The following is a 22,150-nucleotide window of genomic DNA, read 5'->3' as shown; positions in this document are numbered from 1 at the left end:
GAGAACTCCATCTCCTAATAGTGGGCTGATATAATAAAGTTAACATTCCAGTGGAGCATATTATTAGAAATTGGCATGTATTCTACAACCAAAGCTTTCTTGCAATGGGATAGACAAAATAGTTCCCGGAAGCTAGTCTTTAAACGCTGGTCCCTGCACCAAACATTGTGCCAAAGACTAATTTTAGATCCATCGCCCACCTCATATCTAATGAAACGAGAGATGTCCCCCACCCTCTCCGGGTGTTTTCCAAACACACCAACTCCATAAGGCCCACTGAACTAGTGAACACCATACACCCCAAGTGCCACCATATTTTGCATCCATGACAAAGCATCCCTCTTTGTGGCATAATGCCACAACCATTTTCCTAGCAAGCTTTTTATTGAATAAAATCTGCCTTCTAATACCCAAACCGCCTGATGAAACTGGGGTGCAAACTACTTGATTGGGTAGAACCTGAACTCAGCAGCAATTAAGCTTCTCAAGATGCTAAGCTACATCAAAAGGGAGGTGAAAAGGAGACAAGAAATAAGTTGGGAGATTAGGGTGGGTACTTTTGATCAAAGTAAACATCCCGCCTTTGGATAAATATAAGTACTTCCACCCAACTAAATGGCTTTCCATCTTTCCAAGACTCCATCCTAAATGGATTTTGCCTTAAAGGGAGCCCCCAATGGCGGGTCCAAATACTTCATTGGTAGATATGACACCAATGCCTAAGAACGTGAGCCAAGCCACTCATGTTGTCTACTATACCTATCAGTACTAATTCAGACTTGCCCAAATTAGTTTTTAGCCTAGAGACAACTTGAAAGGAACAAACTACACAGATGATGGATGTGCTCCTGGAGAGCCTAAAAACAATTAGTGTATCAATAACAAATGAGAGATGGGATCAGATAAAATCATCATTATTTCTAGCCTCCAAAGAGAAGCAAGATAAAAGCCCCCTTTTCATATTAGCTGACAGCATCTACTCAAAGCCTACCACCACAGAGCAAAGAGGGTAAAGGATCTCCTTGTCGCAATCCATGAGAGCTATCAAAGAAACCAATGGTTGTACTAGTTTATCAAAATTGAGAACCACATCATAGAGATACAATGCGCTATCCATGCACACCATCTCTCCCCAAAGCTGCATCTCCCAAATAAATACAACAAGAAGCACAATTCACATGGTCATACGCTTTCTCCAAGTCCAATTTGCAAAGCACGCCCAAAATCCCCTGATCTAATCATGCCATCAAGACACTCATTCGCTATAAACACCAAGTCTAGAATTTGTCACCCTTTAACAATAGGGTTCTCGGAAAAAGAAATAATTTTCACCAACTCCAGTCAATTAGCAAGAAGTTTGAGATGATTTATAAATGCTACCTAACAAGCTAATAGGACACACATTCATTAAATCCACTTTGAGAATCTCCCAAGTTTGAAAATGGCAAATGAGAAACCATGAGGTCTAGGGCCCTATCACCATTTAGCGCTTTCACCACCTCAAAAACCTCAGTCTGATCACACCTCTTTCAAGCCACTCCGCATCCTCTTTATCAATAGAATAAAAACTAAGGCCATCCAACTAGGGCTTCCAAGAAACTGTTTAGAGTAGAGATGGGAGCAAAAATGTAAAATATGCTCTCTAATTTCGGTGTTGTCTGAAGAAAGTGTTCCACCAACCTCTAGAGAGTTGATCATGTTGTGCATTCTTTGGCTTTGTTGTGAAAAAAAATATCTTGTCTCCCTCCTTAAGCCAAAGGGCTCTTAATTCTTTCATCTCCAACATACTTATAAAAAATAAAAAAAAATTCTTTCATCTCCAACATTTTTTCATCAATGAGAATAAGCCTTTTCAGTTCATTGGAGACCTCCTCCATTCTTATAACTCAGGCTCATATAATTACTTTCACCCCCAAGATTCAACTTCCTGAATTCCTTCAAAAGCAGTTGCTTACTCTCCCTACCATAACCGAACACCTCCTCATTCCATTTGTTCAAATTGAGCTTTAGGGCTTTCAGCTTGCTAGCCAAGACACAATTGGGAGAACCTTGAAAATTATAGGAATTCCACCATTGTTTCACTCTATCCACAAAAACCTTAGTCTTCAACCACATATTCTCATACTCGAAGGATTGTCATCACATCACCACAAACAAGCATCAATGGAAAGTGATCTTGAGAGAATCTAAGAAGCCGCCTCTCGGACACTTCCAGAAATTGGGCTTTCTAGTCAGGAGACGAGAAATCAATCAATTCTAGACCATGACGGAAAATCATGAGTATTAGACAATGCTTGTTCAACCAGTTCCTGCTTGTTCAACCATCGACCCCTCAAGGGCACCCTCCTCGGGACCCAATGCTGGGAGTTTCTCGATTGCCACGAACACCTCAATCTTTGAAATGGCAACCTCCTCAAAGGGCGAGGCTTATGTGGGGATCGCCCCAGTCTCGATGGGCATGTTTGCTCCCGAAGCAGCAACCTCCTTTGCAAGGGAAGCCTGTAGCATGGCCTCGTCCGAGGCTAAGTAAGAGGCAATCTCCTGCTCACTAGACTGGTTGAGGGATGGTGATGGGATGGAGATGCGATCGTCACTGAGGTCCACAATGAGAGGAAGACTCGAGTCAGTTCCCTCTTGACCAGACAACCCGACGCCAGCGGGAGAGATCGGGACCTCAGGAACCATGGGTTGAGGCATGAATGGAGCCAGAGAAGGTGTCTCCCCAAAATCTGAGAACGGCTCCCTTGTGGGGTGGAGGGTTGAGGAAGGCATTGAATAAGGTCATTCGAAGGGAAGCATCGCCCTCATCTATAACAATGGCTGACCCCAAAGTTGGTGGAGCTGCCATTGCAATAGTGCGTTGATGTTGCGATTCTCAAGTAGAGGCCTTTCGATGAGGAAGGTCGGCCAAACCCCCTGCGCCGTGACTAGAGGAAGCACCAGGTGCTAGGTCCCAATCCCCCGCTTGGCACCCTTGGTGGCTGCTTAGAAGCCTCAGACTAGGAAGATCTTACCTCTTAAAGCTTCGCCAGTCGCCTCGCAAGTGACGCAATGCCGTCTCTCCTTACCACCAGTCGCGGGAAGGCTGGAATGCCGTTTCCAGACTTGAGACAAGGGAGAATCCCCAAAGAAGTTTCACCCCAAGACGTATGAACGATCGAGCGTGGTAAGGAATTGCATGACGTTGGCGTTGGTTAGCACCACGTCAGTATGGGCTTTGTCGGGATGAGCCATTGACCAAGACAACAGGGTCGCCAACCTGGCCTCTTCCCGTCGGGACAACACAACGGACATGCTCTTGCTGTTAGGAAAGTACGACCAAATGGCCCAAACGGGGAACTCTTGATGGACTGCCTCCGCCTCGGGGTACTATCCATCTCGAACCAAACACGAAGAAGAAGCGCTGGGACCAATATTTGATGTGGGAGAAGCACTTTTCCAGACGGGCGATGCACCTCTTGGAGCATGCCTGGAAGCTGCACAAGCTGCCATAAAGGTGGAGCACCTTGTACATGGACAGGAACTCTCTGGCCATCAAGTCAGGGTACTCCTTTGGCTCGGAACCCAGCACCATGCAGAAAATCACATAGCTGGCAACCAGGAGTCACCAAACATTCAGGTGAAGCTACGCCAAAGCAAGCCCCAGAAAGTCCAGGACATCTCGAATAGGGCGACAGAAAGGGAGGCACAGCTCGTTCACAAACATCAAAGGGAATAGTGCAACCTGGGACGCCATCCCATCCGAGTCCATCACGGAAACGCGACGTCCAGGGATCTTCAACACCAACGACTCTGGTATGTTGTAGGCCCTCCTTAACGAGCGAAGGTTTGCAGTAGAGACTGATGACTCCCAGCCTCGGCCTTCGAAGTACAAAGTCCATCGGTAGGAGGACTGGTAAGCATTCTTGGAAGCCATTAGACGAAGGAAGAAGGAGAAGAAGACCAAAACTCGGTGAAAACCCATAAGGGAAGGAGGGGAACAACAGAAAGAGACACAAAAGAGGAGGAGACTCAAAGAGGGAGCAGTAAGAAGAAAACGAGAGCAAGGGATGGGATATAAACAGGAGGCAGTGCCAGTTGAAGTTCCCAATGCCAAGGACTGACAAACGTTGTGAAGGTAAATGTCAGTAGAAAATTCCGAAGTTCGCCCTACAGGTAATGATGTAAGGAGATAAACCGCCGCACACGCCCCAAACGTGGATCCTAAAGCTATTCCCTGCCACACCCCAATACGGACCAACCACAGTCAAGTAGTGGCCTGTCTTCTCCCCAAGAATGGTAGGAATGGCTGACGACAGCAACGTGAAAGGTACACCGTTGCATAGTGTAATGACCCACGATTAATCATGGTGAGGCACTTTTGAATTCTCGCCACAAGTAGAAATTTGCAAGGTACTGAGGAGGGGATAAGTTTCCCCTTCCTGGCTGCGCGAGGTTCGCCCCACTTAAGGCCCAGCATTGAGGAGGGGATAAGTTTCCCCTTCTTGGGCTGCACGAGGTTCACCCCATTTAAAGCCCAAATGGACCAGAAAACAACTCAAGAGGAAGGAAGGAGGGGGGCCCGCCTATCAGGAATGAGGGTCACACCCCCAACATGGCCTACAGCTAGCACAGTCAGATAGTGGACACACCGCATTAAATGCATAGAGGAGTCGTCACGCAAGGACCAGCACGCCGCATTAAATGAGCACCATTACCCCTGCCATCGGGGTAGTAGGAGCACCATCCCCCACATGCCAACATGGGTGTGTAGGAATGAGAAGAGACAGATTGTGTGCAGCACGATAGGGTGATGGCAGGCACGTCAGAAAGGACTCTGCGACCAGAACGGCGCATAGTACAACTCGACACGATCCATTGGTAGCCATGGGGATCACCCCGGCCTACTATAAATAAGCGCCAAGAACGTAGGTAGATGGATCTCTCTCTCTCTCTCTCTCTCCCCTTTGATTTCAATTACACTCCCACCGTGAACAAGAATTCTGACTTAGGCATCAGAGGTACCCCATACCCACCGAGCCCCTCTCATCAAACCTTGTAGGGCCAAAGCAGTGGAGATGCCTCATTGCCCAGGGTACGAAAAACGACATCAACACCCTTCTAAAACCATTTATTTTATGCATAAATTACTTTCCATTTATGAATAAACCAAAGCCTCATTGATATATTTGATGCGTCAATAATTTATCCAATACATTGTAACTCTTTTCTTTTGATTCTCTTTTTGAGCACTTGCAGTTAGGTTGTAGTACTATTAAACTTTGGTTGATCGTCTAATTACAAGCCACCAAATAAGTAATTCTCCTGATTCTAAAAGGAGCTTAATCACATTGGATTATATATTTTTTTTCATTTTAAAAAATATAAAATTCTAAATTCCTAAAACTTATATGTAATTCTTTGTAAATAATTCTATTCTGCAACCCTACATTACATGTCTGGTAAAGGGAGAAAAATAAAAGAGTTATTCCACTTTATAAATGTGTGGTATGAAATTGCTGAGTATAATAACTCTTTTTTTTAAGACTACTTCCAACCACCATTCCAGTCTGTCGGTTGCAGCATCATTGCAGTGCCACGATAGCCAAATCCACCTAATCATTTAATAGGATAACCTAATAGGATAGTGAAGGAATATCTGTTTATGAAGAATATCTCAAACTAGTGATGCATAGGGACATATGCTTTTGTGATGGGTGCCAAAGAACTCAATCAATTACAATATTATTGTTAACTTATAATTATAATAGCTTAATATTAAAAATGAAGGGAGAAATGGTGTTCCTAATACTATACAAGTTGTTTGAATCATTATGAGTAATGCTACGTATAGTTATAATTTTACGAACAATATTTCTTTTTTCAATTTTCTTTTAATATTCAAATTTTCAACGTACTAATATTTGACACGTAGAAAATTAAGTTTTTTATATGTCTTTTTAAGTGCAATTAACATTTCTCTTATCTAAATTTGTAGAAGTCTATTTGTCTGAAGTTATATAGATAAATTTATAAGATTTCATATAAGTAATCTATATTATCAAGTTTAAATTACTTCAAACTCACTTGAAAATTAAAATATAACTACACAACAAGCTTAAACTCGAGCTTGTGTTTGAATAAAATTTAAATAAATAGAGTTATGATAAACTTGAATATGACATATTATAATTAAATAATTTGAGAAGAAAGACAAAGCCCAATCACGATGACTTTTTTTTTTTGAAAAAATACTATTTTGCCCATTCCATTTTCCCCTTCATGAATTTTAATTTTTTAATTTATTTTTTACTTAATAATTAAGAAAGTGGCCATTAGTATATTGATATTTTTTTTTTATAATTTTTAAAAATATTTTAAAATGATAAAAAAATATGAATAAAAAATTTAATTTTTTTTTTTTTTTTTGAAGTAGAGATAAAATGGAGCGCCGCAGAGTAGTAATGCTTTTTTTTTTTTTTTTTTTTAAATCATCTTCAAATCAGTCAAATGGTCCAATGTCATGATATCTCTATCCTAAACCGATCCAGGATAGTAATATATGGATGCTTGGGGTATGGGAATTAGTACATCCAAACAGACCCTTTGGCCCCCAGTGGCCATTTGAGTGCAATCAATCACAATCTGAGGCGAGAGCTCTGAATCTCTGATCCCGGTTCCTGTGGTACACATATACTCTTCCTGTTGGGACTCCCTGCAGTTGCAGTTGCACGGCACGCGCCGAGCTCTTCGCCTATGTGCAAGTGCGCGCGCGCGTAGTAGGTAATAGCAAGAGTCGGGTGCTGCAAGGAGGCCATTGAATTCAGGTATTCATAAACTTTACGCTCGATTTGAAAGCAAAAATCAGTTTCCTTGCCTTCATACTTTTGATGTCGGCGTAATTCTAAGGCGAATGGCTAAACGCTCGGTGTTTCTTTCTATATATGACCTGACAGGGATGCTGGGGAAATCAATGGCTTCTCCTCTTTTGACCTTCGGTTCTGCAACATCCTATTACTCTTATACCGTGAGTGCCAATCTGCCAATGTATACTTATTTTTCTAAGGGGAGAATGAGTAGGTGAAATTGAAAATGAATTCGACTGTCGGAGAACCTGCTCTAAATTCAAAATACAATTAATTTTAGAAAATTTTGGATTATTGCCGTACTTGCTCCACAGCTTTATGCCGCTCTTTGAAATCATCTATCTGCTTGAAGTTGCAATGCCTCAGTATGGTAATATGGTTCAACATAGTGGAGAGTCGGATTTGAATTTTGTAAATGCAGATTTTGGTTCTCAGGATACGAATGACAAATAAAGATTTGGCCACACTCTTGCCAACTTCCAACCATTTATAACTTTGTATAGGTGTTGAATCACTTGTAGCTTTTCTATAATAACTCATTTGCTGGTTGTGCTCGGATTGGTATCTGTCGATTCTGAATAATTTGTCCCCAAGTACAAGTTATAGATTGCAGTTTCGTGGTGGGCTGATTTACAACTCTGTGAAACAATCAAAAGAATCGGTGTATAATTGAATGAAGAGAAGAACAAGAACACTCCCTATGATAGAGAAGTAGAAAACTCTGGATTCAGCCTGTTGCAATGTTCGTGGACTTGGCCTGTTACCAAGCCTTTTTTTTTTATCGGTGCCTGTTACAGACCCTTAGAGCGAGGGAGGGAGGGAATGCTTCTAGGAATGGTGGTGGGTAGTTTAGGATATTTGTTGCTTCCACAGTGGGAGACGCTAATAGGGTTGTGTTATTCGAGTCTGATCGGAGACGCTAATAGTTGTTATTCAACTCTGATGGTGTCATGTAAGTGATGTGGGATTGAATCCCTTTACCATAGATGGTTGTTTTAAGGGATTGCCCCGGTGGGTAGTTTAGGATATTTGTTGCTTCTGTGGTGGGAGACGCTAATAGGGTTGTGTTATTCCAGTCTGATGGTGTCATTTAAGTTATGTGGGATTGAATCCCTTTACCATAGATGGTTGTCTTAAGGTATTGCCCCTCTTATTGAGCTCGCAGGACATAGTAGCCCTTGCATTTGCAGCACCTCTTCCTCCCAGAAAGAAAAGGGAATTGATATTGATTTTATCTCATGAATGGTTAATGGGTGCTCCAGCACACTCCTGTTGGGACATTTTAGGCGAACTCACTAAGTTTTTCATGCAGTAAGGAGCGCAACTGCATTCAGTAAGCTTTTCATGCGTATAATAGTAATTGTAATGAAGCTATAATTGTAAAGTTGGGCCTTAATGATATCTTATCATTCAGTAAGGTTAGATGGGGGAAACTAATGCCTAAAAGATCATTCAGATGATATTATAATATATGAATCCTGCTTGTTTTTTGATTAAATAAACTCCAAAAACACCTTATATGTTCATCAAGTTCTAATATATTGGATAATCATTCTAAAGGTTCATGTGCAACAGTTTACATCCTAGGTTGTATGCTTGCAAATATCTAGGTTAGGATCTGAGGAAATTAAGTTCATCTCTTTTTATTTTACCATATTTCTTTCCTATCAGATATGAAAATTTATTTGCAATTTCTCATTGCAGCCTGATCTTGCAACTACTAAGCCAAATATCATGCAGTTAAATATGAACTTCTCCAATGGTCTTCCACCAGATGTGCTCAGGGGAGCTTGGTCCACCAATTCTTCTCCTAGGAAGTGGGTAATACGTTCAACTGCCCAAATTGAAAGTTTAGCCTTGAGTGATGAAGATAGGAAGATGTGGGAAGCTAGCAGGCAAGTCCTATCTGCATTTAATTTCAGTATTGAGGAGGAAGACAAGATACTTGGAAAAGCATTTGGCCAGCTTCATTCCCCTTACTGGGGTGAAGACCGTAAAAAAGAAGTACCAAAATCTGAAACTGTAAATGAGATATTGGACTATCTTAGAGCTTTAAGCCTTTCGGATGATGATCTCGGCAAGTTGCTGAAAAAATTTCCTGAAGTTCTTGGATGTAATCTTGAACATGAGTTAAAAACCAATGTGCAGGTCTTGGAAAAGGAATGGGGTATTAAAGGGAAGTCTCTTCGTAACCTTCTTCTTCGAAACCCGAAAGTATTGGGTTATAATGTGGATTGTAAGGGAGATTGTATGGCACAGTGCACTCGATGCTGGGTTCGGTTTTAGCTGTCTACTAATTTATGTAGTTTTTTTTTTTTTTTTTCCCTGAGGTACCGCGTCAGATATATGCTTTTACTCTTTGTACAAATTGGAGCATATCAATATACTGAAACTCATATTACAGCTGATTGATTTGTAAGTTCGAAATTTTATTAATGAATAAATCCTGTATTAGCTCATTGGGTCTAATACTTTTCTTTCCCCACGTTTGTACGAGTTCTGTTGATGCCTGAGATAGATCAAGTCCTCAAGCAGCGAATGGCCTGGTTATTGTATATGGATAACCTCATGCAATCACTACAAGGAATGAGCCTTTTACCAGCGATTATTTATCGCTGGCTATACCATATAAATCGCTGGCGTACATCTACCCCAGCGATTTATAAGTCGCTGCTAAATCGCAGGTATTAAAGCCCCACTTTAGATCTAGTCCAACGGAAGGGAAAACTCGCCGCCATATACTGGTTATTTACCGGCGATATTATATTCGCTGCTCCATATTATTAATCGCCGCAAAATCAAAATAGGATTGAGTTGATAAACGCTGCGAAAGATATTTAGCAGCGACTAATTTTTGACGCTATAAGTGAAAATATCGCTGCCAATTCTATTTGCCAGCGACCAATCCAAATCGCCGCAATATAACTATAACAGTGCTGTTGTATTTGGCGGCGATTATTAATCGCCGTTTTCATTACTGCCCGCGAGTTTTTAATCGCGGCTATTGGAGATGGCCCTTTTGGCAGCGACCATAAGATCGCTGCTAAATGCTATATTACGGCGAGTTTGTAATCGCTGCAATGTAGATGTTCCTATAACGACGAGCTCAATACGCCGCTATTTCCTTATAGACAGCGATTTCGAGTTTCGCCGTCATTTAGTTATTGGTATTGAAATTAAATCGCAACGAAATTTAAATCGCTGCTATAAGTTTATCGTAGCGATTTTGGGATCGCTGGGGTAGAGTTAATAAAGTAAAATTGATATAGCGGCGATAAATTAGTCGCCGGTTAAGGGTTTTAATTCGCCGCAAATAATTTTCCGTGCTTAAATTCCCTGGGCCTAATTTTCTTTCTAAGCCTGGTTTTTTTATCTGTTCATAAAAGCAACATTCATAATCAATGGCGCCCAAGAAATGAAGGTTGAACATCAATATAACATGCAAAATAAAATCCCATCAACAAACATCCAAGCCCATCAACAAATCCAAACTCATATGTATTACAATAGGGTGGCGTATTGTATTCTCATATACAAACTGAGCTAAATCCATTCATATTAAATAACCATCACAGTCATTTCTCATTTTGTATTCAACTCTACTATCCACTGAGAATAAATACAACCAATATCAAACAAATTTACTGAGCGTCATGCCCCCATGTACAGCTCCTGCGACTTTAACCCAACAACGGCCAGGTTCAGTACTAGATTCGGCTGGCTTGGACCAAGTGTTGCAGCACGGGGCACCTTGGAAAAAGTAGAAACAATGAAAGGCATCAGTCCCATGTCATGTACTAACCCATCCAACTAATACATAGGTGGTAGCTTATGAAGACAAATCGAACTCAAGCACCAAAATACCTGGACTAGCTAGCACTGTTTCCTCCAATCCAATGTCATAACATGATCGAAAATATGTTGCAACAGACTGCAGCAGAACATTTAAGATAATTAGGGTACCCTTTGGTTTTCCCAATGAGCATGCAAGACAAGAATAAATAGTAAACCAAGCTTACAACTACGACCAGTTTTTGCACTCCAAATGAGGCGGCTTTTTGTGTTCTTTACTTATGTTTTATGGAAGCAAATTTGAACCCAAATAAATTAGATGCAACTGCACATGGGCTGAACTCATGCATACCTGTGATATCCCAACGAATAGACCCTCAAACAATGTTTCCGGTCATAATGCCCACCTCTTCCTCCCTGTAAAAGTAAATTGATCCCAGTGAGAGTCATGATGAATGTCCAATGTAGGATCACGTCTCATTCTCAGAAGGTTTAAATTATGGAATAACCAAATTAGAAACATTAATCGTATATATAATTATAAGAAAAATAATATTTCTGACATGATTTCGCAAAGAATGGTGCGAAATTATGCTAGCTAGCTATATGATCATGGTATTAGAGGATTGGCGCCATGAGTCCTTCATCAGCTCTGGAACTTGATTAAATCACAAAGAAGACCTTATATCCATAGGCAGGGACTAATAATATATATTATATAGGTGGTCTGTAAAACAAATTAGGCTTAGCTTAGCTTGAAAATGACTGGAAAATTAACCTGATGTTCATGATTTTCTTTTTCTTGTTTTGGCAATAATTAGCAATCAAAGGTTAACGTAGCCAAGTTGGATTAACAACGTACGTCTTCGTTAATACCTACCTACTTGTTGATCAATGAATATTTGGTGAATTATAATATATAATTAAATACACCGCGTGTTATTTGATTGCTGGACATCTTTATACTGAATTAGCAAATGCATGCAATGGCTTAAGGCCCCAAACATGAAACTACGTAAGGATAAAGTTGGTTTTGCTTAAATCTCTTGAGACTGAGCCTTTTAACTGGGCAAAAAAAGGCCGCATACATATAACCATAAAGATGAGTCAGATCATATAGCGGTTGGCAGCCTAAAAGGTGTGGCAGATGTAACAAAAAAATCAACTACCTATACAGCCAAAGAGACTCGGGGAACCTCTTCAGAGCAGCCTTTTTTTCATTCTTTTTCTGGGCTACCTCAGCAATTTTGGCCATGAGGGAATATGTGGATCCTTGGCTGTGGAATAGCAGTTCCCATATGCTATTCAAGCCACCCAATTACAAACTAAATAGAATGGAGCTCGTGTTACAGAAACATATGAGTTTTCCTTAATAAGCAACTTGCCTCATACACTTCCATCATTTTATTTTAAACTTAAAACTAGCTAATTAACATATACAAGGAAAAAGTAACCATAAAATTTAGATTTAAAGAAAGGGGGGAGGGGGAGAGAGAGAGAGAGAGACCAATGTCCAAATAGCATGCAACTTCCTCAACTCACTATTAACACTGTGAAATGTCTCATCTGCATAAAATCACCAAATAGAGCATAAGTAATATGGGCTGGCCAAAATAGAACCCTGCAAATGTATTACAGCAAAAGAAATGATAGAGTGAATAGAAAATTCACTCTTATATTTGGATCAGCGGATATTCCCCTAATCATTTGAGCTTGTTGTCAATGAGAAATACCCCTCAATCGTAAAAACGATTTGCTCCCTCATCTTTGACATACATCTTATATTCCCTCCAGAAACTACATATGTTTATGATTGTGCCACCTCAATGGTCAAAATTTCTCACCATGGATATAAGAAAGATTATTATACAATATTATTTGCAATTCTTTTATATATAATTTCAATTTAACTGCAGAGAAGTATACCTTTGCAAACTCAATTTGAACCAATAATTGCTACTATATTGTTGACCACTTCAGATTATTCATGTGTGTCTCTTTCATCTGCCTTCCAACTTCATTCTTCTTGAGCTCAGTTATACTTACAGACTACTTATATGGCAACCCCATATGGGACCAATGAGAAAAATGGTCCCTATTTGGCAAGTGTGGTATTTTAAGGGAAATTAATTATAGACATTTGAATGGAGTTAAGTACAAGCAACACTGGAGACTTGCAAAATAAGAACTACAATAGTTATGCACATGGGCTGAGTGTTCATGATTTAATCATCTCTTTTCCTGTCCCTAACCAAGAGTTCATCTTGTATACTACTCATGTGCTTGGGCTATGCCTTATGGGATTTTAATAGAATCTTTGTTTGGTTATTTATTTAATTCTTGGAAATAAATAACCATAAAATCACCCATATCGAACTAGTACACTTAAAAGATACAAGCAAACAATCAGCAAGAGGCTCACCATAGAATACACTTGAGAAAAGCTCCTTAGGCAGCTGTCACATCCCACTAGTTGAGTGTACGTAGATATTCTTCTCGACAGAGGGGGGCAGGAGCAACTGTGGCAAACACAAAAAATATCATTAATATTCAACTCTGTTTGGGAAACCAAGTTGCTAGAAATATATTTGAGAACTTCACTTGTACAAGTACATTTTATGGTGGATAACTCCAAATGATACTAACCCCATTTTCAGACCCATCAAAGATCCAAGAGATCCCCGGTGTAGACATAGATCCAAGATTTATATAAATATATATATAATACTATATATATATATATATATAGCCCAGTGTCATATAGACTAAGTCCAAAAACCACCCAAAAGCACAACACGTCGACACCCTAACTTCATATCTCCCCGGTGTCACAAAAAACCACCCAAATGCACAACACGTCGACACCCTAACTTCATATCTCCCCGGTGTCACAAAAAACCACCCAAAAGCACAACACGTCGACACCCTAACTTCATATCTCCCCGGTGTCACAAAAAAACCACCCAAAAAACCTGTGCCCTTTTATGAGAAGCCCCTTATGGGCCGGGGGAATCGTTACACTGAGTCTGTCGAACTGACTCAGTGAACGATGGGAAAGCCCTAAAGAATTGATGCATCAGATTGTCATTTTGTATCTGATGCTCCCTCAGCTCCCGCAACTCTGTCCTCATTTCATCCAGCTGACTCTTGTAAGCTTCAGCATCCTTCTTATATTGTTCAGCATCCTTCTTGTATTGTTCAGAATCTTTCTTGTGCTTTTCAGCCTCAGACATGTATTGTTGCATTTGAACTTTGTCACGCTGTCTACTTGACTCGGGGATGACCATTTCCCCAAGTCTCCGTGCATATCCAGGTCGATGGCCAAGAACCTCCCTAAAGACAGTCGCTGCTGCCTCATCACTACGTTGCTCTGGTCCTAGGCCATCCAACCTACCTTGCATCTCCTTCTGCACATTGACAAAGCAACGATTAGAACTAGCATAAATCAGCATCAATGCTATGTTAATAAAATTATCACGTATAGAAAGAAACATAGACCCCAACGGCTGTTCCTGTACTACTCACATAAGTACTTTCTGTAGCATCTGTGACAAATGCATTCTTTTTCTTCGACCAACGCGTCTCTTTGTAGAAGTCGACCAAATTCCCATTTTCATTGTGCTGTCATGTGACATTTGAACAACAAAAGCTATGAGTAAATGGACAGCTTTAGTGATAGTAATGTAATATTGTCAAAAAAATCTCCAACTATATATTTCACTATTCTATTGAAATCAAAAGATTGTTTTCCCTTAGACATACCTTTTGCTCAAGTAATCGGACGAATGATTTACGTCCTGATGTGTGGTTAATGGCCTGCTTCTTTCGGTTCTCCCGATTTTGAGCTGCAATTTTTTGTCATGTGGCATTGGGAAACAATTACTTATAATAGACAAACATATTGACCATCCACCATATTTAGACATATTAAAGATATGGTTTTTATATGGTTGTATGTGAGAAAGATCATCTATACCTTGAAGGCATCGCTGCCCCACCTTTCACACAACTTCACCCATACGATGGGGTCCACTAGGTTAGTTCCATTAGCCAACGCTTCTACGTGGCTTCCATAGGATTCATAAATCTTGTGCAAGTCGTGGTGGAAGGAGTTGAAGCGCTTACGTAAGGCCTTTGTCACCGTCAATCGGTGGTTTTCGCGATCCCAGTCCAACACAAAGTCACTCTACATGCAAACAATCAATGTGTCATCTCGTTATTTAGGCGATGATTATACTACATAAACAACTTCCAAATGCTATGACAAGAACAAATTTGTATATACCCGAACACGGTCAATGAGCTCCTCTTTAATCGCTGGTGGGACATCCGACCAACGTTTGTAACTCATTTCACAGTATTGTTTAACAATCCACGATACTCGTGTTGTGAACATAGAAGCGTGTTCACAACATGGGGCCGTCTCACCATCATTTATCTTCAACTGCACTTTCCCGTTCTTCCTTAACTTGTCAAATAAAATGCATCTAGATGGCCCACGAGTTCGTCTCCTCTGTTCTTGCGTTCCTTCGGTCTCCATTGGGGCAGCTGCAGCTGTATTTTAAGATATGGTTTATATTAGTATGTAGAAGTGTAATGCGGAATATTCACACTTAATAACACATACAAACATGATTTTGCTTTCAAATTCAAAGTATTGGAAAAAAAATGCACCAGTTTGTTCTCGTGTAGGTGATTGTTCCACTGTATTTGGTGGGGGTTCTTGAATAGGTTCTGGCGCGTGACTTGGCACAACGCATGGTGGGGGACTTGGGGGCTGTGTCGAATCATCCGAGGAGGATTGATTACACTCCTCCGTGCTGTGATATGAAGATAATCGTGCACCACGGGGTCGCATGTGACGACCTGAGTATGGTATATAACGCCTTCCACCTCGAAGGCCGCGAAGTCTACCTCCGCCTCTTGAACTGGGTCCCGGCTGGGTACCTGTACGAGTACAAGTTAATAACATAGTGGGATCAAATTCATAACATAATTGATACAAAATAAGCGCAATATGCACAGACATGTTCGTAAACAAGGTCATTTATCTACCATTTTCAGTTACTTTTAGGTAGACTAACCCTTACACTATGAGACTTTAAATAGAGAAACGAATAACTGACAGTCGGCCGTATATATACCTTGATATGGCATAGCGCTCCTCACACAGCCTCCCGGTATTGAACGTAACCTGAAGCAAAAAACATCACATGTTAGATACCATTTAATTTAGGTATGGATGTTGTAAATCTTGAATACTACTCTCAAGGTTGTTTGCTACTTGCATAACAAATAGTTCGAGATAGGAAAAATGAAATTCTCTTTTTAATGGTAAGAAATAAATGATAACATATATTTCACCCAATCATGTTTGAAATATTAAATATACACATACCATAAAAATAGAATCTCATATTGTCAGATGTCTATATACAAATGGGAATTTCGTCAATGCTACCTAATATCTCAACCTTAAATGAATGAAGTTCCTGGGTTGTACTTATAGGTCGCCAGACTCATCAGATGTTGAGTGGACATCCTCATCTGAATGTTCCCCTTCAGATGTTGATAGGTCCTCTTCATCTGAATATTCTCCCTCACTGGCCGCATTTCCAGAATCAGAAGTGATCATGTCATCATTAATAAAGCTTGTTGAATCTATGCATTGACCAACCGAATCCAGGATTTCTCGTGCATCTACATGGCTAGGTAGTATATCAGGCCTATTCAGTTGAGTTGCCACTTCATCTGTGTTATCACACTGCACTGGTTCATAATAATATGATGGCTCGTTTTCTTGATCGGCATCAGGAGTACTTGATTCCCCATCAATATCTTCAAGAACTCTCGGCAGTGGCGGAATGTTGTATACATTCCTATTTGCATAGTTCTGCACAACACCCCAATTCCTTTTCACCCTTAAATCTCTTATGTAGAAGCATTGATCAGCCTGACTCACCAACACGAATGGTTCATCCTTGTACCAAGTCCTGTTCATGTTGACACTAATCATATGGTCATCCACCCGCACCCCTCGTTTTCGATCACCAACGTCAAACCAATCACATTCAAACAGGTACACCCGACGATACTCCATGTAGCGTAACTCTACAATATTATTAATAACTCCATAGAAGTCCAAGTTATTTGTGGCCTCATCACCAGTTACCACCACTCCAAAATTTTGTGTACGCCGGCGAAGTTCACGCTGTTTCGTATGAAACCTTTTTCCATTTATTATGCAAGCAGCATATGTTGCAACCCAACGGTCAGGCCCGCAAGCTAGCGCATACAGATCAGCGGACACATCAAGTGTATGCGAGGTACGATGTTCTTGGATCTATATATTTAAAAAAGCAAATTTCATAACGTGAACACTACGATTAGATCCAAATCATATAAAATGAAACCTATAGGCAGCGCATCTTAGATAGGAATGGATAAGAACTTACACGTTGCTTAAACCAAGTTGGAAACTCAGTTTGGTGCGTTCGATCGGTGCAATCTGGGTGTTGCACCTTACATTTCTCGTAGTGTTCCCTGCATTTGGTGCATCGAGGCGAAGCAACATATTGAAATTAGCTGGTATTGGATTCATAAAGCATTAATATAGAATGAAAGATGATTTTTAAGTAGACTCATTAATGCTTACTCTATATAAGGTCCAATCTCCGCACAATTATTGAGCACGTACCAGATGGCTGCCCTAAATAGTTTATCTTCCAATTGCACGTTAGAAGGTATGCCCAATGGACGGACTTTCTGGTTGAAAATTTTGAACCCATCTAACGTTTTCTCTTCGTCAGCATCAATGTTGCGGTCCGGTCGACTAAACCTCGTCTCAATATCTTTGAGGTATATGGAGCAAAATGTCAAGCATTCGGTGTGAATGTAGGCCTCGGCTATTGAACCTTCTGGGCGGGCTTTATTCTTAACGTACCGCTTGAATTTGCCGAGATACCTCTCAAATGGGTACATCCACCTATATTGTACTGGACCCCCAAGTCTTGCCTCACGGGGTAAATGGACAGCTAGGTGGACCATAACATCGAAAAATGAAGGAGGAAATATCATCTCCAATTTGCATAGAATAGTGACAACATCAATTTGGAGTTGGGCCAGGCGGTTGACATCAAGTGTTCGAGCGCACAACTCTTTGAAGAAAGTACCAAGTTCAGTCAAAGCCAAGCCAATGTCACTTCTTAAATACCCCCCAGCAGCAATGGGGAGTAGCCTTTGAAGGAAAACATGACAGTCATGGCTTTTCAACCCTGAGATTTTGCACTCACGTCGAGAGACACAGTTTGAGATATTGGAAGCGAACCCATCTGGAAACTTGATATCAGACAACCACTCACAAAACTTTTTCCTTTGCTCGATGTTGAATGTGTAAGCAGCATGTGGCATTGTTACACGATCACCATCACGCCTCAAGTGTAATTCTTTTCTATAGCCCAAAAGCTCTAAGTCACGCCTTGAATTGATGTTATCCTTACTTTTCCCTGGACTGTTCATTAAAGTAAATAAGATGTTGTCGACAATATTCTTCTCAATATGCATAACATCTAAATTATGCCGAAGCCGAACTGTTGACCAATAAGGTAACACGAAGAATATGCTACACTTTGTCCAGTTCAGCTCTTCAGCAGTGCGTTTTTTCTTCGTATGAGATTTGCCAAACTGAACATCCCCAATCATCTGCAATTGATTTTGAATCTCTTCAGCTCCTACATCCCTTGGTGGCATGCGATGATCTTCTCTACCGTTGAACAACCCTTTCCTCCTTCTCCATATGTGATCTGGGGGTAAGAAACGTCGATGTCCCATGTAACAATGTTTTCGGCCATATTTCAACCAATTAGAGTCTGTGTCTGCATTGCAAGACGGACAAGCCAATTTTCCCTTTGTTGACCAGCCAGACAGATTCCCATAGGCAGGAAAATCATTGATTGTCCACAATAAGGCAGCATGCAACATAAACGTCTCCTTAGTTGAGGCATCATATGTAGGTACCCCATCTTCCCAAAATTCAAGCAGTTCATCGATCAACGGCTGCAAGTATACATCAATCTCATTCCCTGGTGACCTTGGGCCAGGAATAATCAGAGATGTCATGAAGAATTGGTCTTTCATGCATGACCATGGCGGCAAGTTATAGGGGACAAGGATTACTGGCCAAATGCTATGAGGTTTAGCCAAGTTGTTGAATGGAGTGAAGCCATCACTTGCCAGACCAAGCCTAACATTGCGAGGATCCGATGCGAACCAACCATGATCTTCATCAAATTTCTTCCAGCACTCGGAGTCGGCGGGATGTCTCATGCAAGTATCTTCTTTCGTCTGTTGCTCTTTGTGCCATCGCATATCACCTGCTATCTTGGCAGACATGAAGAGACGCTGCAATCTCGGTTTCAAAGGAAAGTGACGCAACACTTTTTGAGGTACTGCGCGTGATCCGTCTGTATTTGGTATCCACCTCGAAGCCTTACATACAGGGCATTCATTAAGAGCAGCATTTTCCTTCCAATATAAGATACAGTCATTGGGGCACGCATGGATTTTGTTATACTTGAAGCCCAAACCGCGCTCCAAAGACCTTGACTCCTCATATGATTGTGGCAATAGGGCATTAGGAAAGGCAGACCTCAACAAATCAAGGAGCATGTCAAACGACTTAATTGACCATCCACCGATTGATTTGATGTGTAACAACTTCACAACGAATGATAACTTTGAAAATTCTGTACACCCATCGTAAAGAGGACGTCGGGCATCCTCTAGTAGCTGGTCAAAAGATGGGGCTGGTCCATCTACAGGTATTGATGGCCTGTTTGGCAAATGAGTGCTATCTTGAGGCACATCAACAAAGGTGCCTGCCCGGATGTCATCCAACATATGCTGCATGTCATCTATGTAATCGTCTTCTTGGATGATATCGTCATCAAGATCATCATCACTGACATACAATGTTGTCTCCTCCTCCCCATGAAAGATCCACTGGGTGTAATTTGGGTTAATCCCTTTAATAAACAAATGGGTTTCCACCTCAGGTATAGGCAGCCACAGATTGTTAAGGCATGCACGACATGGACACCGAATGCGAGCCCTTCCACTTGCATGGTTTCGTGCTTGTGTGAGGAAATATTTGACGCCTTCGGCGTATGCAGGTGATACAAGCCTATCGGGGTCATTCATCCAACATTTGTCCATCTAAACAAAGACATGGTGGGGAAGAAAGTTAGGTCAGCAGAGACTTTAATTATATAAGTTTGATGAAAAACTCACCATAGGCCAAATGTTGGGATAGGAAAATAAATGTTTAACTTGAAGAAGATTTATGAGTTTGGCTAGCTAGGCATCTCAGAAGGTTTAAACTCCAACAAATTTTCAAGGATAATTGGCTAACTCAACTTTATTGGGAGCTACATATGTTTATGACATCATATGATGCCATATGTCCCAGAACAATTTTAAACCGGGGGGATTCATCAAATGAATTAACGTGAGCGCAGTATCAATGAGGACGCTAGCTACGTAGTCCCTAGTTGTCCCCACACAAGGTTGTAATGTGTATTGATATATATATTATATATATGTATTTATCAATCATGGACCAATCATGTTTGATTGTGATAGTAATAACCGTCGATGGCCAACTACATGTCTAAGCCCCTTCACTCTCATGTGTATATATATATATATATATATATATATATATATCCATGTGTGTGTGTGTGTGGGTATGCATGAGATATACACATGATATATATAGACTTGAAAATGAACAACATCACCCAAAACAAAAAACCAATTCCAAGAGAGTTTGGTAAGTAGAATACACTTGACTTAGAGTGATTATCTAAACATAATCCATAAAAATATGCAAACTCAGAAGGTCTAGCATATATAATAACACTCACAAAAAAAACATGCAGCATATGTTTTGAGAATGAGAAAAATATATAAAATATCGTCTTGAAGCTGTGTATGGGTATTTCTTACCTTCAATCCCCAACTAAAGGAATTTCAGCTCACACAAGAGTGAAATGGCTCCTCAACAAGCTTGTTGTCTGAGTCAAGTGCTTTTTAATCAAAAGTACAACACGTCCGCCTTACAATCTGCACCCAACAGTACCAAGTAATTTTCAAAACAAATCTCAATACCAAAATATAACACAAACAAAATCAAGAAACAAAAAAAATATATATATATACTAATAAAAGTCAAAAAATGTAGGAGCTAGAAGATTTAATCACAATATCAAAGACCTTTACCAACTATATAATTTCAAGTACAAAGCACTTTCCTTACATCCTCTTAACTTAGGGAAAATCAACTACAAAATGATACAAAGAGAGAATGCCGGTCAATGAACAAATAATTTTGCTGCAACCAGGTTTAAAAGCAAAACTCGCAATCCCTAACGTCTTCACTTACAAAGGAAAAGGCCAAACAGTTCGAAAAAGTCCATGTCTTACCTGCTAGAAAGTACCAAGTTCTCATCCTCAACAGTTGTATATATAAAATGTTCATTCATGACCTAGCCTAGTATTTAAATGTTCAGTACTGCATTATTGGGCTTCCTGAAGGATATGAGACCAAGGTGGGCTTATGTTATGAAAATAAGCATAATATATATGCTTATTTTTGAAGTTCAAATCATATTTAGGTACTGATAAAGTAAGTACACATATATGGGGTTTGCTATTGATATGTTTGCAGCACCTACAATAATTAATAACAATTAGATTTCATGAATGCTTTCTCAACTTCTTAGCTTGTGTTTGTAGGTCATGAGCCCCTTATGAGCTGAAAAGTATAATCAAATTCAGCTACAAGCTCTGTCACCATGTTTCTGTTTTTAAAGCTTGTTTTAGTACTAAGAAATAATCAAGGACTACTAAAATGTTTGTCGGATAGACAACAGGATGAATGGATGTGCAAGTATAATTCTTGTGAATGGCTTAATATGGGTTTGATACCTAGCTATATGCACCATATATGTGTGTGGGCTAAAAGACACCATGATGCAGCACGCACTTTGTTCTTATTTCATGTGCTGAAACTGTAGACAAACAGAAGAGATTCAACCTGTCAATATGCATGTCAATACATATTCTCCAAACTATGTATTGTAGAGACAAAATTTCTGCTCAATTTCGACTGATCTTTTGGTAATGAAACTCGAAATTCATGTTCGAAAGCTTGTTCATTTAACAAATTTACGGTAAAAAGTTCATCAGAAATGAAAGGACTGCTATATATATATATATATATATATACACACAAACACAAAAGACAATGCTCAGTGCAGCTGTTGAACACCCTTGTCCGCGCGCGACATGGGGCCATGTTGCATATGCCCTGCAGGCTTATCTTAATGGACGTCCGACGTAGAGGGGGCCCTACTGGTCAGCAAGAGAGAGAGAGGTTTCTAGTCCACAATATCAATAGATTGTTGTTTGCTTTACGCCCCAACTTGGGAGCTAGTTACGACACTAATAATCTA

The 22,150-nt window shown here is 40.3% G+C and overlaps 1 protein-coding gene across 2 annotated transcripts; it reads left to right on the top strand.

The window, feature by feature from the left end:
• Nucleotides 1–6,621: 6,621 nt before the first annotated feature.
• On the top strand, nucleotides 6,622–9,326 carry LOC108986742. Of its 2 annotated transcripts, none has more exons than XM_018959464.2 (3): nucleotides 6,622–6,806; nucleotides 6,936–7,006; nucleotides 8,586–9,326. In XM_018959464.2, the coding sequence occupies exons 2-3, from the start codon at nucleotides 6,938–6,940 to the stop codon at nucleotides 9,129–9,131; spliced, it is 615 nt and encodes a 204-aa protein (XP_018815009.1). In that variant the 5' UTR covers nucleotides 6,622–6,806; nucleotides 6,936–6,937; the 3' UTR covers nucleotides 9,132–9,326. The 2 variants fall into 2 exon arrangements, with proteins under 2 accessions (XP_018815009.1, XP_018815007.1); XM_018959462.2 differs by having other exon boundaries at nucleotides 6,623–6,806; nucleotides 8,550–9,326.
• Nucleotides 9,327–22,150: the final 12,824 nt, after the last annotated feature.

Source organism: Juglans regia, chromosome 15 (assembly GCF_001411555.2).
Source record: "Juglans regia cultivar Chandler chromosome 15, Walnut 2.0, whole genome shotgun sequence".
NCBI classification, from domain to species: Eukaryota; Viridiplantae; Streptophyta; class Magnoliopsida; order Fagales; family Juglandaceae; genus Juglans; species Juglans regia.
Note: the sequence above shows the minus strand (reverse complement) of the source record. Positions and strands in the feature narration are given on the sequence as shown.